At 43.3% G+C, this 20,955-nt stretch overlaps 1 protein-coding gene across 1 annotated transcript in view; it reads right to left on the bottom strand.

The window, feature by feature from the left end:
- Positions 1-20,955, bottom strand: part of LOC309563283 (alpha-2-macroglobulin-like protein 1) — a gene marked incomplete at its 3' end in the record, with an annotated part of 181,820 nt that overhangs the window by 108,578 nt on the left and 52,287 nt on the right. The window contains exons 6-8 of the mRNA XM_082267688.1: positions 18,572-18,717; positions 9,548-9,697; positions 6,612-6,740 (exon numbers count right to left, since the gene is read on the bottom strand). Of these exons, the coding sequence (XP_082123814.1) occupies positions 6,612-6,740; positions 9,548-9,697; positions 18,572-18,717 (425 nt within the window). The remainder of the gene's footprint in view (positions 1-6,611; positions 6,741-9,547; positions 9,698-18,571; positions 18,718-20,955) is intronic.

Here is a 20,955-nt window from a genome sequence, read left to right as displayed (position 1 = left end):
CACCTACCAGTGCCCAGTACCAGTGTACTTCTCCCATGTATGGAGTGAGTAATGCCCTATGGTTTTTTTTTTTTTTTTTACAAGCTGAAAGATAAACACATAATGAGCTAGTATGCATCGCATAATAGCTCATTATGAAATACTTACCTTAGAACGAGCCCCCGTCATGCCGTCCGCTCACCTCTATGACGGGCGACATGTCCAGTCGCCCGTCTTCCGGGATCGCGGCATCCGGCCATCTGATTGGCCGGAGCCGCGGTGACGTCACTCCCGCTCACGCGCGCGGAAGCCGACAGTCACGGCACGGGTCTCTGAAGAAACGGCACCAGCGGCCGTTCCTTCACAGCGCATGCGCCAGGGATGTCACTGGCTGCATGTAAGGTAAATATCTCCTAAACGGTACACGTGTAGGAGATATTTAAAGTACCTATAGGTAAGCCTTATTATAGGCTTACCTATAGGTAAAAGTGTCAGAGGAGGGTTTACTTCCTCTTTAAGCACAATATGGCCATATGGTGTGACTTAGCCCCCGTTCACATAGAGGCGACCTGTGAGGCGACCTGGTCGCCTCACAGGTCGCCGCAGGTCGCCTTCCATAGGGGAAGCTGCGGACCCGTTCTAATAGGAGCGACACAAGTCGCTCCGACTTAGAAAAAGGGTCCGGAGCTTCTTTGGGGCGACCCGGAGGCGACCGCCATAGACTTCAATGTTATGAAGTCCGTGGCGGCCGCTCCGAGGTCGCGGCGCGCTGCTCGCACCGCGACCTCGGAGGTCGCCACCCGAAGTCGGATTGCCCCTATGTGAACGGGGCCTAAATCCTCATATTTATTCGATAAGAGCAGGTCTTTTTAAATAGCCTTGCAAGATTTGAAAGCAACTTTTTTTTTTGTGTGTATATGTGCGCTATTATATGGTTTAATAAGGTTTTTTAGCTTGATGCATATGCAAGACCAGGGCTTTTTTTCAGCAGGAACTCGGTGGAACACAGTTCCGGCACCTCCAGCACTGAATGTATGTAATAGCAAGGGGAGAGGGGTGTGTTGGAGGGTCTCTTGATGCTGGCTGCTTGGGGATCTATTGTCACTCGTAGGGATCTGGTATTGTGTGAGGGTCTATTGTTGCTGCTGGGAGATCTATTGTTGCTGGGGGTCTTATGTTATTGATAGGAATCTCCTGTTGAGGTAGAGGTCTATTGTTGGCTTATCTATTGATACTGGTTGCTGGGAGAGCGGTTGTTGCTACTGGAGGGGGTCTAATGTTGCTGGGGTGGATCTTTTGTTGCTGGGTGAGGTATTTTGTTGTGCATAGGAGGTTGGTAGGGGGTGGAACCAAGGGACAATGCTCAGAGGTGGGTATTGGGTGGAGAAAAGGGATGACTCAGAATGGGGGGAGTTCCTGCACCTATTCTCCAAGAAAAAAGTCCTCAGTCCCAAAATTGTACACAAAAACAAACATAATGGCCCATGGGACTTTTAAGAGGCACACAACCAATATTAAAAATGTATGAATGTATTACATAGAGACATGTACATATAAAATCAAATCATGAACAATCATTACAATATCATTTCATCAGTGGAGACAGTACAGGACATACAATACAACTTCATGAAAGGTATGCCTTCATTTGTTCCAGACACTCTGTGCTGTATCGATCTCAACGCAAAATCTAAAATTTGCTTCATCAGGAGAAGCACAGATATAAATGATTGATACAGTAATCAAGATCCTCTCATATGACCTAAGAGTGGTCTACCACGTCCAATCGGCTATCCTAGAAGTTGTCACAGTAGTCATGGTGATGGGAACACCCCACTTTAATGGATGATGCGCTAAACTTCCCCCCCCCCCCCCCCGGAAGTTGGGGAGGGAAGGATGATCATGCCACGGAGCTGGCTGCCAGTACCAGCAGACAAAAAGAACACTAATAAGTGGGAATGAAAATCCTAAAACCAGATGTCAATGGAGTGTTCAGTGCTCTGACCAGGATACCGAGCCAAAGGTATGTTTTTTGTCTGCTGGTACTGGCAACCATAACTACTTTGACAACTTCTGGGATAGCTGATTGGACGTGGTAAACCACTCTTTGGTCATATGAGAGGATCTTGATTACTGTATCAATCATTTATATCTGTGCTTTTACTGATGAAGCGAATTTTAGATTTTGTGAAATGCGTCAAGTTCGATACAGCTCAGGGTGTCTGGAATAAATGAAGTCATTATGTTCTATTGAATGTCCTGTACTGTCTCCACCGATGAAATTATACTGTAATGATTGCTCATGAATACATTTATACATTTTTAATATTGGTTGTGTGCCTCTTAAAAGTCCCATGGGCCATTATTTTTGTTTTTATTGTATTGTAATGTAGTCTTTCAATTCCGAGCATGTGAATTCTTGCTCTTCCCATTTTTTTCGGATGAAAACTGCACTAATTAAATGAAAATCATTTGTTCTGGTATCGTACGAGAACATTTTTGTGTTAGTCTCTTCGGATAATATCCGGTGAACTGCTGTGATCGGCTCTGAAAAGCTGTGTACTAACGATCAGATTATTGTACAATCGTTTCAAAAGTGGTCTGAGTTTCTGATTATGTGTACTAGTGTAACGCTCCTGCGTTTTACGTATGATGTGGATTTTCAGCTGCAGAAATATTCCACTTCAGTAGTCATGTAGAGAAACGCTGAGACACCAATCCCAACTCTCAATGACTCATCATGTGTGGATGATCTCAATTCAGCAAGTAAATACACACACTCAATAAGATGTTTCCTAGAGTGACTTATGTATATAGTAACACAGTGATGATAGGCTGAAGAGACAGGTTGGGTAGAGATGGTAGATGACAGACACTTGAAAGGAAATGTTCTTGAAAGTAAGATAGTAGCAGATGGGATGCAGATAGGTTTAGCAATCATGTATGGTAGAAGATGACAGAGTAGCAGGTGGACATACAAGAGAGATCAACCCAGTGCAAGAACAGGTGGTAGTAGGCTCAAGAGCTAGCAATCTTATATAATGCAGATGTAGTAATAGTCCTTAGTATGCAGAGCTAGATAGTGTAAGCTTTAGTATAAAGGTTATAGAGGTTTCCCCTGTGGGGTACTTATCACTAATAGCAATGTAGCAGAGGAGAGGTTCGGCAAGAGCGGATGATCCGGTAGTGGGATACAGGGATCAGCGCAGCGTGGTTCCGATAGCGAGGTATGCTTGCAAGCATGAGAGCTTCAAGACAGGTTAGCATCAAGGCACAAAGCAGTTTGAACGAACACATGTGAGTGAGAGCCGGCGATCTAAATAGCCATCCAGTCCGGCGCTCAGTGATGACAGCATCAGTCTTAAAGGTGTATGCGCACCTTACCAAAAGAGAATGGTGGGGCGCATACACTTATGAAAGAGTAATTAGGGTACCCAAAGGTACCAGAACATTACAACTAGGCATTACAATCACTTTAAGCAAGATTTATTTACAATCAAACAAAACACATTCAAACACTAGCGACCAAAATACACAGCAAACATGAAAATGCAGTACAAGTGAACCATAACCAACTGACAAGAATACCTAACAACCTAACTGAAAGCCTAACTAGCATATATCTAAAAAAAGAGGGAAATACCATAGATGCGAGGAAGGGGGAAACCAGGACAGGAATAAGGAACAAGGGGAGCAGGTACACAGCAGCAAATCACAGGATAAAGGTACAAAGCAAAATCAAAAATAAGGCTCAGGATGAATCAGCAAGCAAGTCTTTAGTTGGCAGGCAAAACACTAAAGCGAAGGCACTGGTGGCAGAGGAACTAAATACTCTCCCAGGAGCCAGCACCGAGTAGAGACTGATTACTGGGATCTGCTGGGAGACACCCACTGGTGGACAGTGGACCTACAACCCTCCACCCAAGGAACCACAGTGCCACCAGCAGGTGATCCAGGTCCTAAAAGGTTTCTTCATAAGTGAGAAGAGGTCTATCACCCTAGGACACTAGCAAAAAACTGAGGCCTTATGGAATGGAGTAGGGATATCAGAGGAATACCCAAGAAGCATGTCCTCCACAGCTTGCCAGTGTCCAATAACCTGAAGGTACCAATCTATACCCCAGAGTCTATAAATTTTCCACCTGTACTATACAAATAACATAACATACGTTCTGTCCCTTCATTTATACTCATTTCTCCATCGTATTGATGGGAGCACCCATGATTGTCACCCAGGATGAACTATCTGATTTGTTCATCTCCATTACACAGTAGATTGATGAAATTGGTAGTTTACACCAGTGGTCCTCAACTCCGGTCCTCAGGGCCCACTAACAGGCCAGATTTTAAGTATTACCTTGGGGAGACGCAGACTAGAGTACTGCAATCACTGAGCAGCAAATGATATCACCTGTGATGTATTTCAGTTATCTTGCAAACCTGGCCTGTTAGTGGGCCCTAAGGGCCAGGGTTGAGGACCACTGCTTTACACAATAAAGAAAAGGTTCCTTGTGCTTTCTTACCTCCTTACCGCTGAACGTCATATGACATCCTGGGGTTTGAGTGGAGATATTTGAATGATGGGTGCAGCTACAGGCATCTTCAGATATCTTTTTTTTTCTGCAAGCGGTTCCCTACACTTCAGCCGCTTGATTGTTTTTACAGGCGGTTGGAGGGGACACCCCCCCCCCCCTCCAGCGGCAGAAATTTACCATAGAGCTGACTGAGGACCAGATGGTCCCCGGTCATCTCTATGACTCTCGGAGGCTGGGCGCAAGGTTATGACATTACGTCCAGCCCCGGCAGTTGTAAATACTGCCGTGTGTTTGGCTGGAAAGCCTGGGGTCTTTTTTTTTTTTTAATCTCAGGCTTTCCAGCCTAGATCTTCCAGTCTTATAGACCCCAGATCTCACTGTAAAGAGGACCTGGCATGCCCTATTCCTATTAAAAGGGATATTTACACTCTTTGTAATAGAAATAAAAGTGATCAAAAAAAAAATTAAAGGGAAAGTGTAATAATTAAAAAATTAAACTAAAACAATAAAAAAATAAAAAATGAAAGAAACCCTGTCCCCTCGTGCTCGCACACAAAAGTGAACGCACACGTAGGTCGCGTCCGCATATGTGAACTACATTCAAACCACACATGGGAGATAGCGCTGCGAACGTTGGAACCAGAGCAATAATTCTAATGCTAGACCTCCTCTGTAACTCTAAACAGGTAATCTATGAAAGATTTGAAAGCGTAGCCTATGGAGATTTTTAAGTTCCGAAGTTTGGCGCCATTCCACGAGTGTGAGCAATTTTGGAGTGTGACATGTTAGGTATCTATTTACTCGGCATAACATCATCATTCACATACAAAAAAATCAGGCTAACTTTACTGTTTTGTTTTTTTAATTCATGAAAGTGCTTTTTTTTTTTTTAAATTGCGTTTGAAAAATTGACCTTGTGACATGAAAAATGTAAATGACTGCTGTATTATTCCCTAGGGTCTCTGCTGAAAAATTTATATAATGTTTGGGGGGTTCTGAGTAACTTTTTAGCAAAAAATTATGATTTTTACATGTAGGAGAGGAATGCCGGAATTTGCCCGGTATGGAAGCAGTTAAGCTCACAGGAAGTGAAATGGACATCGCACTTCTAGCAGAACCAACAGGTATTTGCTGATGTTTTCAGCCTGAAAAAGGAAAAGGAATGTTTACACCACATCTGAGGCCTGGTAAGCTGCAATATATAAGATGTTTACATAGGCGTGCGCAGGGGGTGTTCCGGGTGTGCCTGGGCACAGATTCCCCCAGCTGATTTTTTTCCCAAAGCCTGCCAATTAGTCTCCAAAAAAAATTGTAAGAAAAAATAAAATCAAAACTACTGACACCGTCCACTGCCCTACTGACAACAATATCTGCCCCAGTGAGACCATCCACTGCTCTACTGACACCATCTATGTTTTAATACATTTGGGGTGCACACCCTAATACAATAGGCTGCGCACACCTATGAATGTTTGTCTCTGCGCTTAGATACACTTTAAGGTTTAGGTTGAGGTTTAGGGTAGGTTAATTTTAAAGTGGACAAAACAAGATATTTCCACCTCCTTCTCCCACAATTAGAATTTATTTTCAGAGTTTATGATATTTTTGTGCTTCCATCTTCCTTGCCTAGGTGAGAATAACTTTACACTCCTGGTGGCTCACAGCACATGCGTGCCACTAGATTCCACATGTGCGCAGACATGCCAAAGAGTTCTGCTCAGCCTTTGGGACTTCAATGAGACCTTTGGCACATCTGCGCTCACGCAGGGAGTTCCTCTGCACATGCGCAAAGAAACTACAGTTATAGAGGTCACAGGTTGTCCGCACAAGCGCGGGGAAACTCGGAACAATGCTGCAGGTCTCTGCCAGGTTCCAAAATCCTGGCAGAGCCCTTTAGAAAGTCCACACATGAGCCAGATTTTCAAAGACAGGCGGTAGAGCCAACATTACAGTGACTGATGTTCCTCTTTACATGTTGGCCCGGAGTCCAGCATTAAGGTATGTAACAATTATTTGCAAATTATACACATATTGGCAATCAGATAGAGATTTTTAACTTCTAATTTCCTGTAGATCTCTGGGTATTTCAATTCTCACCTGAAATAAGTCGAATACATCCACAGAGTTAAAAGACTCGGGTCGATACCACCGACAAGGAAAGAACGGGTCCTCCGTAACACTATTAGGATATCCTCCTCTGACTGAGTACGGGAACAAGCTGAAGACCTGAAAACAATATGAATGGGTTATAAAATGTTGCGTCTCTTTTGCAGGGTATGTGCAAGAGTTTCCTCTCATTAGTGGTCATTCTACTGACGTGGGCTGTTACAAAATAACAGATTTTAGGCTCACAAAGTTTTAAAACAAGGATAAGGCTCTCTAATTTAACCATTTGACTTTAATTTTCAGATCTCATTGGACGTCGCTGAAAATAACTGTAATTGTTTTTTTTTTTTTGTTAAGTATGATTATTCAAATGTCTTGGGTTTGTGAATTGAGCCTCGTGGGACTTTTTCCCAATAGACTACAATGTAATGTAAACCAGCAGTGTGAGCAGGCCCTCATGAAAACAATGGGGGAGATTAATATAGAGTTGCTTGCACAATTCTTCTAACCTTAGAAACGGGGTCTCCAAACTTTCTAAACAAAGGACCAGTTTATTATCTATCAGACTTTAGAGGGGCTGGACTATAACCAGTAGGAGTAGAAAATGTTGAGGTGTTGGTAACAATTCCCCATTGTTAGTGTCAGTGAGAGGAATAGTGGCCCATTATTGGTGTCAGTGGGAGGAATAGTGTCCCATTATCTGTGTCAGTGAAAGGAATAGTGCTCATATCATTGGTGTCCATGAGAGGAATGGTGCCCCATCATTTGTGTCAGTGGGAGGAATAGTGCCCCATTATTGATGTTGGTGGGAGGAATAGTGCCCCATCATTGGTGTAAGTGATAGGACTAGTACCCCATTTTTGTTGTCAGTAGGAGGAATTGTGCCCCATCATTGGTGTCAGTGGCAGGAATAGTGCCCCAAGGGCCTCATAAACGCAAGTAAAGGGCCACATCTGGCTGCTGGTCTGCCGTTTAGAGACCACTGCCTTAGAACATGGAGCAGATGCTGCTCCTATCTAACAAAAAGGGTGCAAGCTGCTTTTTTACCGCAATTACAGCGTACCAATCAGAGGTCCCGAGGAGCCAGTACATATCCATAAATGCATTTTTTTACTTCTCTTTCATGAGGGTCACTACCATCTGGTAAGCCCCTAGGAGGTACCCAGTATGTGTGCTATTGCGTCACCTCCCTGGTGACGCTTATGCAACTCATCTAGGAGTCGCGATAGCAAGGCTCGGAGCACAAGCTCGGGCGCCGTTTTCTTACTGGGCGCCCATCACTGCGGCATGTACGTAATCTCGTGATGGCATAGCTTCATCATGTTACTCACGGAGTCCCGCATGAGCAATTTCCATATTGGTTGTGGAAGCGAGGCCTGGATAGCACGCCCGGTGTCATCTTACACTGGGTAGCGACCGCCATGGTAATTTTAGTTTTGAGAGAGAGAGAAGAGCTACTAAACTAGTACATGGATTGCAGGAAAAAACTTACCAGGAAAGGTTAAAGGACCTTAACATGTATAGCTTGGAAGAAAGAAGAGACAGAGGGGATATGATAGAAACTTTTAAATACATAAAGGGAATCAACTCGGTAAAGGAGGAGAGCATATTTAAAAGAAGAAAAACTACCAGAAGAGGACACAGTTTTAAATTAGAGGGGCAAAGGTTTAAAAGTAATATGAGGAAGTATTACTTTACTGAGAGAGTAGTGGATGCATGGAATAACCTTCCTGCAGAAGTGGTAGCTGCAAATACAGTGAAGGAGTTTAAGCATGCATGGGATAGGCATAAGGCTATCCTTCATATAAGATAGGGCCAGGGACTATTCATAGGATTCAGATATATTGGGCAGACTAGATGGGCCAAATGGTTCTTATCTGCCGACACATTCTATGTTTCTATGTTTCTAACTTATTCCCATGTGAGTCTTCTTTGGACATATTTTCTATTTAAACGCAATGACCAGAAGGGATTCCTAACCCAGATGACGTCAGATTTGACGAAACGCGTCTGGTCGAGTTCACATCAAGGCCATTGTGTGCTACAGCTTATCTCCTGTGATTACATCTGAGTTGGCTTAATTGAGCAGTGCTGTATTCTCATGCTTTGTGTTATTGTTCTATGCATTGTCAATACATATTTGTATTTCGGTTTTACACTATGTGTGGATGCTTGGTGTGTCTTTACATGTACTCACGGAATGGGAGACTGGATTGAGCAAGCGGTGTCCCTTCCTATTGAGCCAATTGAAGACCTGGAGTTGCTCTTCGCTACTGTACAGATGAAATATACCCTCGGTGATCTACTATCACACAAGCTCATGTGATTCAGTACCGTATGGTATTCGAAAACCATGTTTTTTGGTAAACCTGTTTAATTTTTCTGGTGGTGGATCTCTGCACCTTGATGTAATCCAGGGAACACATAGACACTCTTGGTTGTTATCCATATTAATCCTGATAAATATCACGGTGACCCTTAGAGCGGATGGCACTCACATCCATCAATTGTCTGGACTTTATTATTATTTATTTTGTGTTGCACTTTGGCACTTTATTGCATTATATGGTACACTTTGTCATTTGAACATTTCATATACATTGATTGCTCCTACATTATGGATATTTTTTTATTATTATCAACTTTTATTATCAATTTTTAGATTTGTTTCTTTAAATTGATTTGTATTTCAGCAATTTATTTGGTACACAATAGCACTTTTATACTTGAGTGTACCATACACTATTTTTGTATCACTTTTAGCGCAGCACTTGTTTACTATTTTGTTTTTATACAACATATGTCAATTGTGGTGCTAGCAGCTTTTCCTATAGGCTATTAACGCAGTATTTCCTATATAGTATACATACAGTTACTGCCCGCTGTATAAGGCCTTTTCTAAATCCCAAACTCATATTTTTCCTTACCATTTCTTTGGTTAATTCCTTATCTTCAAAACCAATCTGGACGCTTTTATCTACGGCACGAAGTGCACACAAAGACCCGGCAGAGGATGCAATATGGAGGTTGACTTTAGCTTTTGGGATGGACTCCGAGCCTGAAAACCTCAACGTTGCCTGCAAGGGGAGCAATACATTGTCAATGCTATGAACAAAAACAGAAACAAGATGTTTCATAACCAAGTGATGCCAACTAGGGATGAGATTCAGGATTGTGTCGAACATGAACTTGACCCATACCTAGCCTGTTTGCGGTTCAGCAAATTGATGACAAACTCACCATATTTGGTCAGTTTGCCCATCCGAATCATCAGCTGCTATATTGTAAACAAAGCAGCCAGCCAGGGATCCCAGGCCCCACCCTTGACCAATTATGTTAAGGCAATACATGGTCAATTATATCAATCAGGAACCCCAGGGACTGTGGTTTGCATTACATAGGTGCTGCAGAACCTTACTTAGTGGCGGTGGATTGGCGGGGAATATTTTTCCTTCAGTGGGTCCTCATGATTGACAATGGCTCTACATCACTGGACAACATGATTAGCAGTGAATTTAGACTTTGCGGAAATGGGTAAGGGATAATAATGCACCTCTATACTCATGGGAAGCCCCCTTATTATAAAAGGAAGTCCTCATCCCTCAAACTCCCACATTGGGCATTGGATGTAGGGAAAAGGCCCTTTTCCTCTCAGCAATGGTGCCGGGTACCTTGCAAGGGAGAAGGCTGTTGACAGGCATGTGGCCTGGTATGGTTCAAAAGAGGGAAGGGGAGGTGCATGTTTGCTGTCTTCCCTTTTCCGGCCACCCAGGCTACAAGCCTGGATAAGGGCCCCATTGAAATATTAGGTTGCATGCCTGAAAAAGGATCTGGTTGAAATATTAGGTTCCATGCCTGGATAAAGGTCTTGTTAGAATTTTTGGTTGCATGCCTGGATTGGGGTCTGGTTGGAATATTAGATTGCATGCCTGGATAAGGGTCTGGTTAGATTATTAGGTTGCATGCCTGGATAAGAGTCTGGTTATATTATTAGGTTGCATGCCTGGATAAGGGTCTGGTTATATTATTAGGTTGCATGCCTGGATAAGGGTCTGGTTATATTATTAGGTTGCATGCCTGGATAAGGGTCTGGTTAGATTATTAGGTTGCATGCCTGGATAAGGTTCTGGTTAGATTATTAGGTTGCATGCCTGGATAAGGGTCTGGTTATATTATTAGATCGCATACCTGGATAAGGGTCCTCTTATTATATTATTAGGTTGCATGCCTGAATGAGAGTCTGGTCAGAATATAAGGTTGCATGCCTGGAAAAGGGTCTGACTGAAATAGTAGGTTGCATGCCTGGATAAGGGTCTGGTTATATTATTAGGTTGCATGCCTGGATAAGAGTCTGGCTGGAATAATAGATTGTATGCCTAGATAAGGATATGGTTGGAATATTAGAAGAGATTTGTGTGTTTTTAAAGTCGCCCTTTAAGCCGCATGAAAAGACCCTCTACCCACCAAACTGTATTTTTTTTTTTTTTAATTGGTACATGTTACCCTGGCATTTTTAAAATAGATTGCCAATTAGCTTTACAAAAGGGGAGAATGTGTTTTCAATATTCAGCCCACATAGACTTTAAAAAGCTTCGCTCTTAAGTTCAGTGTTTGCAGGCTTCCCGCTTGGTTCCCCGAACCTCCTGGCCCAGTTCCCTCATCCTTAACACTAACTTTTAGGAGTCAGCCTTAATGTGAATTGGGAGAATGTTCACAGAAAGCTGCCTATTTATTTATTTATTTATTTATTTAGTCCCTAAATCTTAAAGAACACCTCCAGGAAAGATTTTGCTCCCCTAGGCAAAATGACTGGACTGGAGCTTAAAGCACACCTTCAGGCTCTGCCGATCTTTCCCGAGGGGGGCAGAATGGTGGTCTGCCTATGTAAACAAGGCAGATTGCTGTTTTGTCAGGGGAGAAGATAGAGATCATGTGTTCCTGCTAAACAGGAACACAGATCTCTGTCTTCCCCCAGTCGGAGCAACCCCCCCCCCCACACAGTTAGCTAGCACCCCCTAGGGACACACTTAACCCTTTGTTCGCCCTAAAGAAATAAAGAAAGTAAAAAATAACGTTTTATTTTTCAAAATGGCCGCTCTTTTTTTGTTTAAAAAAAATAAAAACTGCAGAGGTGATCAATTACCACCAAAATAAAGCTCTATTAGTGGGAAAAAAAGTACATCATTTTTATTTGGGTACAGCGTCGCACGACCACGCAATTGTCAGTTAAAATATTGCAGTGCCGTATCGCGAAAAATGGCCTGGTCATGAAGGGGTTAAAACCATCCTGGGCTGAAGTGGGTAAAAACTCTATAAAGAAAATCCTGTAATAATATAATGTAGCACTGTCCCCATAAGGCTTGCTGCATGATGACTTCTTGGGCCTCCTCTGATTACCTGCAGGCAGTCACTTAGGGTACAGTTCACACATTCTTCCTTACTCCCAATGGCTCGTTACTCAATAAACAGTCCAGGGGTTTTGTATTTGGTATTTGTGGAACTTGGAAGGGAGAAGGGAATAGTGGGATACTCCAACTGAAACTATTTACAGTTAATAAGGACAACTCTCACTTGGCTTCACCGGGTTATTTGTGGAAGCAGTCACACTGCTTTAAGCATACTGCCACGTGTATGGAAAGAGTTAAGTCTCCTTGCTCTTTCTCCAGCAATAGACTTGGCGAACTACTTTATCTTCAGGACACTCTCTAGCATCCCCTTTACTGACACCCATCCACTGACTCTTCTAGCTGCAGGGATGGTCCCCCTCAGGTCAGGCCCCTTGACACAGATTTGTACACACTGTAGGCAGATTCAGACCCTTGCAGTGTCTCCCTTCCAGTCAGCTCTGCGGGACCTCTGGGTTCAGTTCCTCTCGAACTCTTTAGGCCCTCAAGTTGACCAGCTGAGACAGCATGGCACCTCTACAGAGGAGGAGGCAGCCGCCCCCTCCATCTGAGACTCTGCTATCCAGCTGAAAGGCCCAGAGCACATGTGCTCTTGGCATTTATACAGTATCCCAACATGCACCGAGGCACTTTCCTCTGCCAATTTCCAAGGCTGTACTAAATGCCTGTGCACTAATTTGCCAGGTTTCCTCCCTCTGTCCAATTTGCCTCCCTATTGAACCAGTGTGAACCACTTCAGGAAAACTGAGCTGCACCTGAGCACTGTGAGCAGACCTTACTAGCAGAAAGGATTCAAAACTATACTCTCTCTCTCTCTAGCACCTACCTAGGAGGGTGCTACAGTAATGTACCCAATAACAACTTAAAATCCACAAACCATAGAAATGAGGTTCACATTACAATTTGTTTCTTGAGGCTGGGTTCACACTAATAGGAACTGGAAGTTGGTTTCCCGGCATCCAATTCGCATGACAGCAGAGTGTGACCGGCTCTCAATGGAGCCGGTTCACACATCTCCGGGGCGGCCAGGGTCCACACTGGAAAAGGGTCCTGTGCGTCTTTTGGTTCTGTTTCAGGTGTGATTTCAGCCAAAAATTCTGACCTGATTCGCACCTGAAACAGTGAACAGGGGCACTCCGGACCCCATGCAGCCGGCCTAAAATCTCATCTTCTTTCAGCTGTCAGTGTGTAAAAAGTTTTGGTGTAGCCTATGTACGTGTAATGTACAGTAATGATGGTCATCTCCATCTAGTGGCCGACATGCACACTACTTAGTTCAATGTTGAAAAATAGAAAAAAACACATAAAAAAGGAGAGGGCTGCACACCCCAAATGACTTGTAGGAAAATAGAAAGAAGATTCCCCCAGTGGTTTTTCAGCAGCAAATAATTTCTGAGATCAAAAAATGTAAAATTATTAATTTTATTAACAATTAGTTAAAAAAATTCCACATGGAAGGAAATATGAGCTCTGTTTACAATATTGACCCATCAAAAAGACATAAAAAAGGAGACAATACATGAATGAAATGAAAAAAATGGTGTAGTCCCCCCCCCCCCCCAGTCCATACTAAGCCCATCGGTTCTGGTTTGGATTTTAAGGGGAACCACACACCAAAATTTAAAAAAATATATTTTGGTTGTCTCTCCTGTTGCCGTCCGTATCTTCGATACCATTCGTTACCGACATTTGGCTTGCTCCTCGACTACGCTTCTGCTTGATCCCTACCTGCAACTATTTGTTACCGGCCTTTGGCTTGTTCTTCGACTATGCTTCTGCTTGATCCCTACCTGCTATATCTGCTACTGGACCCTGATTTGCTCACCTCCTTGTGGGGCGATCCTGAGGACCGCGACCTGGTGCTAACACGCAGCAAAGTCCATCTCCACCATCAAGAGCTCTGGTGAACACCAGTTAGTACTTAGATTCTGTACCTCAGATGAGCCTGTGTCATCTGCCAGGGTGACCTGCCTTTGTTCCTAACCCGCTGGTTCCTGTGTGAGCTTCCACTGCTATAGCAACTGGTCTTCGAGCCTGAACCCTGTTCGTGACATATTGACTGTGCGTTCAGCGGGTGAACATCCCACTAAGTGCCGAGAAAATTCAGTTGTTAGGCGAGTAACTGAATGGGCAATCTTTAGGCCAAACATATGCTCGGCCCAAACCATTCACCCATCCCTAGTGTTGCCTGAACACTGTAAACCCATACAGCTACTCTTGCTAGGCACAGAAATGGGCCCTGCTGTTTAAAATTAGAAATAAACATTGAAATGACATATATTTTTTATACAGGTGCAGAAAAATTGGGCCTTGGGGTGTTGGTGGTGCCTGAACACTGTAACCCCTCACAGTTACTCTTGCTGGGCACAGGAACAGGCCCTGCTGTTAAAAATTAGAAACAAACATTGAAATTACATGCACTTGTCATACAGGTGCAGAAAAATTGGGCCTTGGGTGTTGGTGGTGCCGTAAACCAAAAACATTGTTGGAAGCTAGCATAATCAAGATTCAGGAACAGGATAGGCAGCATAGGCAGTCTTCAAGGGATCCCAGATCCCTAGCAAATTTAATCAGTTAGATCAGCATCAGGGGCTTAAAAGCTTCTGTTGATCCAGGACTGATTAATTTTGATAAATGTCAGCCGGTCAACGGAGTCTGTGGACAAACGCACTCTTTTATCTGTCACAAAACCTCCAGAAGCACTGAATGTCCATTCGGAAAGCACACTAGAAGCAGGACAGGCCAGTAGCCAGATTGCATATTGAGCAAGTTCTGGCCAGTAGTCCATCCTCAAGACCCAGTAAGGATGCTCCGTTGCAAAGGTCTCCAAGTCTGCTCTTGCCCCTAGATAATCTTGCACCATATACTGCAGACGCTGCTGATGGTTGCTGAAACCTAACAGCCCTGGGCACTGAGGACTAAAGAATTGTTTAAAGGCATCGGTCAGCCAGCCGCCTTCTCCACCGCTCCTCCTTTGACTAAACGAAGCCTCAGAAACACACTGTCCAGGAAATGGTAACCTCCCAGTGTCTGAAAAGGTGTTACACAAATTTTTCTTCAAGGTGTCCTCAAGATGTTTCATCCTCTGCTCCCTCTGCGAAGGCAGGATGAGCTCTGCAACTTCACCCTTGTAATGTGGATCAAGATGGTTGCCAACCAGTAATGATCTTTGATACGACAAATCCTCTGGTTCTTTCACAGGCTTTGCAGCATCAGGGAGCCCATGCAGCAAATGTTTGAGGAGGCATGAGATTCTGAGTCCTCTGGGTCACTAAGGATGACATTGTCAGGAACAACCTCTCCCCAGCCACGTACAACTCCTGGGGTTTTTGGGGAATTAAAACCATCCCTTGAAGACTGCTGTATGTTATCCTCTACATCCATGCTGTCAAAATCCTCCTCTTCCTCCTGTGTGTTTTGTGGCCCTGCAGGAATGGTATCTGCATAAATGGGCCTTGTGAGGAAAGGAAGTCCTCCTCTTCCTCCCCCTGTTCTGCCTCAAATGCCCTGTCCATGATTCCATGAAGCGTGTGCTCCAGCAGGAAGACTAGAGGGACAGTATCCCTGATGCATGCATCATTGCGGCTCACCATCCTTGTGGCCTCCGAGTCCTCAAATGGTGACAGGACAGTGCATGCATTTTTTATCAGCAGCCACTGGCGTGGCAAAAATAAGCCAAGCTTAACTGAGCCTGTCCTTGTGCCACATTCACACAGGTATTCATTGCCAATGTTGAGTACCACCTGGTGGGCATGTCAAAAATGAGGCGGTTGGTGGGCAGGTTGAATTCCTGATGAATGTCAGCCAGCTGAGCACTGACAAATGGCCACAGACTTTTCTGGCCTGCCTCAGAAGATCTTGTAAGCCCGGGTACCTGTTCAAGAAACGCTGCACCACAAAATTCAGGACATGTGCCAAGCATGGAACATGTGTCAAGTGTCCCTGTCAGAGGGCAGAGAGAAGGTTGTTACCATTGTCGCATACAACCATTTCTGGCTCAACCTGTCGTGGCATTACCACCTCTGAGCCTGCTCCTGCGAGAACTGACAGAATCTTTGCCCTGGTGTGGCTCCTGTCCTCTAGACAGACCAACTGAAGCACAGCATGACATCTTTTAGCCTGGCTGCTTGTGTAGCCCCTTGAACGCTTAGGGAGCACTCCTGGTTCAGAGGACATTTCAGCAGAAAAGGCCATAGAGGAAGAAGAAAAGGAGGGGGTGGAGCAGACAGATGTGGCAGAAACACCACCAATGTTTTTGGATGCGTGGTGGCGGAACAAGCTTTAGCACTGAACCCTGTCCAGCATCCTTCCCAGCTGCCAGCAGAATTACCCAGTGCACCATGAAGGAAAAGTAACGTCCCTGACCATGCCTGCTGGACCATGAGTCAGCAGTAATGTGAACCTTCCTGCTGACGGCTCTGTCCAACAAGGCCACAACATTCCCTTCCACATGATGGTACAGAGCTGGAATGGCCTTACGTGAAAAGAAGTTTCTTTTTGGAACCTTCCACTGGGGTACAGCACGTTCAGCAACTGGGGTAGCGAAATTTGCCTGCTGCTCAAAATCAACAGGTGGTGTACTGCTAGCAGATTGTGTGCAAGTACCTGTGGCACCTATTGCTATACCATCATCCGTCTCAGTGCAGGTTTTTGAGAGGACCTGAGGTATAGTGGGGGTAGAGATCCCAGATGAGGACCAAGGAGAAATCTGCATTTTTTTTTATGATGTCGGTCTTTCAGGTGCTGTTGGCAACGGACTGCATGGCAGGTCGTCATATGTCTTGTCAAGCATGTGGTGCCCAAGCGGCTGGTGTTCTGGCCACGCTTGATCTGCTTCAGACAGAGAGTGCAAACAGCATCCTCCAGCATCATATGTAACTGACACTATGATCTAATAATTCAGGTAACTCCTCTGTGCATGATGGTGGGGCAATGGAAGGAGTAGCTGTGAACAAGGAGCCTGTGGAATAGGCCACTTTGGCAGCTGCGGTGGAAGGCAAACTAGTATGAGCCTGGTTGACAGAGAATGAGGAGCATGAGGACGGCTTAGTTATCCACTCCACCAACTCTTCTGCATGTTGTGGCTCAATAACACGGCCAGCAATGGAAAAAAGGACAAGCGTGCCCCGCCTGCAGAGGATGCACAATGTTCGTGACCACCACTTTTCACTGTGCACACAGAGGCTGCTTGCCCTCTTTTAGTAGCCTGAGAGCATCTGCCTCTCCTTGTTGGCCTTTCGGACATGATGGGAATTTTTGGAGGGTTTTTTATAACTTTTTATTATAGAATGCCGGATGGAAATATGATGCTTGGGTGCAATACTATTGTGCTTGATGCACTATAAACCGTTTTATTATTGTTTTTTTTTTTTTTTGGGGGGGGGGGGGATTTTTTATAACTTTTTATTATAGAGTGTGGGAAGGTAATATGGTGCTTGGTGCAATACTTTTGTACTTGGTGCACTATAAACCGTTATATATATATATATATATATATATATATATATATATATAATATTTTTTTTTTCAATGAAGAAAAACGTAATAAAGCCAAAAAAAAAAACCCCTGCTGATGCAGAAGGAATAGCCCCTATGACACAAAAGGGGGGACAGCAATTATGCTCAAAAAAACATTAGTGCTGCCGCGCCACAAAAAAAAAACACTGCTGACACAGAAGGAATAGCACCTGTGACACAAAAGGGGGGACAGCACTTATGCCCTAAATAAAATTAGTGCTGCTGTACCACCAAAAAAAAAAAAAACACCACTGCTGACGCAGAAGGAATAGCATCTGTGACACAAAAGGGGGGACAGCAATTATGCTCTAAATACAATTACTGCTGCTGCACCCAAAAAAAAAACATTGCTGACACAGAAGGAATAGCACCTGCGACCCAAAAGAGGGAACAGCAATTATGCCATGATTTAGAAGGAATAGCACCTGTGACACAGAAGAATGAGTACTAATATTGCAGCAACAGAACATGATGCTGCAAAAAAAAATGGAAAAAAAATATATATATCAATAAAAAAAAATATATATGTGGTCATTGGGACGACACAGGCGTGTTGTATACACCAACACTTCAGTGGTCTCACTACATTGTGTTACACAGGAATCACAGCACAGCACTACACTGACTGCACTACACTGTGTAACACAATAATCAGTCCTACACTACACTGCACTGACGCATTAAATATGAAAGTACAATCCACTAACTACCCTGCCTAATCTCAACTCCTAACACACTACACACAGCTGCCGTGTAAGCAGCCTTATATAGTCCCTGAGCCATGATTAGCTAAAGGCAACCTGCCTTTGGCCAATCATGGCTCTGACAGGACATTGTGTTGTGATTCGCCGAAGCATACAGGTCAGGTGCATGCTTTGGCCAATCACAAGCACTTAATGTACTGCAATCGTGCAGGGCATTATGGGGCACTCATCGGCGGGCGAACTTCCCGCCGAGCGCCACATTTGTTTGTGTGCTCAGCGAACACACACGATGTTCGAGTCGAACGTTCAGCCCATCACTACTTACCATGTTGGGAAAACACATTTCCAGATTGAAAAAGATTCTATCTGCAACCACCATTTGATTCTTCAATATAAGGAAGCCGATCATTTTGGGTTCTGGCCCAAAGTTGTGCGTGAAGGTAATCCCGACTTTGCAAGTGCCGTTCAAAGCTATTAGAAAATCAAAAGATCGGAGGAATGACTTCTATGTCTACTCATCAGAAAGAAAAACATTGTGGTTACTAAAACTACATTAGTCAAATATTTGGATCAAAGCAGTATTAAACCCTAAAGAAAACGTTTTATTATATTGCAGCTTACCAATTCTTAGATGTAAAGGCTACATTTATTATTATTATTATTTTTTAGGCTTTCTTTCTTCCATTTTTTTTTTGGGTGATCCTGCGAGTATATCTGTTGTTTTTCAAAAGAACAAGCTCTCCAGCAGAATGTATCAGTTTACAAGGATGAGACAAAACATTTATTTATCTAAAACTTTTACCCCAAAAGAAAAAAAATACTTTCTTTAGCCGATTATAAAGTGTGAGTTGGAATTTGGCCTCAATTTGTTAGGTTTTTTTTCAATCTGCTAGTACATCTAACACTCCCCTATCCCACAGACTGGCAATTCTGGTGTCTGCTGTGCCCCCTGTGCTCCTTCATCCAGCATGGGGGGGGGGGTTGATGTAATACAGGAGGTGTGTTACTGGCCAGATCACCAGGTGAAAACAGAGGGGGGGGGAGCCTAAAAAAAAAGAAAAGAAAACACGAATGCAGCCTCCTAATGATTGGTAAGCTGCATAATATTACATTTTTGGTTTTGGGGTTTTGCCAATAGTTACCAGAGGCTAACTGAAGGCTTTGTGACAGCCAATCACAGCGGCCAAATGACCAAAGGCCCCGCCCTTAAAAGGCCTGACAGGTGCGGGCTCTAAGGGGTTAATTAGATAAGAGGATGATCAGAGCCTCTTTTAATTTAAGAGGTACATTTAAGGCCTCATGCACACGGGACGTTCCTTCCCCTGGACGGCTTTGTTCCATGGGGGGGGGAAATGCAGCTGAAAAAAAGTGTTCTGACCATTAGAATTAATTAACCACTCGCCATAGTTATAGATCGCTACTTTGATGTCATACGTCGCTTCCTCCCAACGGCCTTAAAGGGCCTATTTTTTTTTTTCTCAAGATAAAATAAAATGAATTTTTTTATTTTTTTTTTGCATTTTAGTGTAGATGTGAGATCTGAGGTCTTTTTGACCCCAGATCTCACATTAAAGAGGTCCTGTCCTGCTTATTTCTATTACAAGGGATGTTTACATTCCTTGTAATAGGAATAAAAGTGATCAAAAAGTTTTTTTTAAAAAAAGGGACAGTGTAAAAATAAAAAAATAAAGGTAAAATAAATAAGAAAAAAAAATTTAAAACTCCCGTCCCTCCAAGCTTGCACGCAGAAGCGAACGCTTACGCAAGTTGCACCCACATATGTAAAAGGTGTTCAAATTCCACATGAGGTATCGCTGCGATTGTTAGAGCGAGAGCAATCATTCTAGCCCTAGACCTCCTCTGTAACTCTAAACCAGTAACCTGTAGAAATTTCAAAATTGTAGCCTATAGAGATTCTTAAGTACCGATGTTTGTCGCCATTCCACGAGCGTGCGCAATTTTGAAGCATGACATGTTGGGTATCTATTTACTCGGCGTAACATTATCTTTCACATTATAGAAAGAAATTGGGCCAACTTTACTGTTTATTTTTTTTAAATGCAGTGAAATTTATTTTTTTTTAAAAAAATTGCGTTTGAAAGACCGCTGAGAAAAATATCGCGTGACAAAAAATATTGCAACGACCCCCATTTTATTCTTCAGAGTCTTTGCTAAAAAAATATATATATATATATATATATATATACATACATATACATATATATACGTATATATACAGTGGGTACGGAAAGTATTCAGACCCCCTTAAATTTTTCACTCTTTGTTATATTGCAGCCATTTGCAAAAATCATTTAGGTTCATTCTTCTTCCTCATGAATGTACACATAGCACCCCATACTGACAGAAAAACACAGAATTGTTGACATTGTTGCAGATTTATTAAAAAAGAAAAACTGAAATATCACATGGTCCTAAGTATTCAGACCCTTTGCTGTGACACTCATATATTTAACTCAGGTGCTTTCCATTTCTTCTGATCATCCTTAAATGGGTTCTACACCTTCATTTGAGTCCAGCTGTGTTTGATTATACTGATTGGACTTGATTAGGAAAGCCACACACCTGTCTATATAAGACCTTCCAGATCACAATGCATGTCAGAGCAAATGAGAATCATGAGGTCAAAGGAACTGCCTGAAGAGCTCAGAGACAGAATTGTGGCAAGGCACAGATCTGGCCAAGGTTACA

Source organism: Pelophylax lessonae (assembly GCF_965119305.1).
Source record: "Pelophylax lessonae genome assembly, chromosome: 9".
In the NCBI taxonomy this organism is placed as follows: domain Eukaryota; kingdom Metazoa; phylum Chordata; class Amphibia; order Anura; family Ranidae; genus Pelophylax; species Pelophylax lessonae.
The sequence above is the reverse complement of the archived record's forward strand: the minus strand, read 5'-3'. Positions and strand labels throughout refer to the sequence as shown.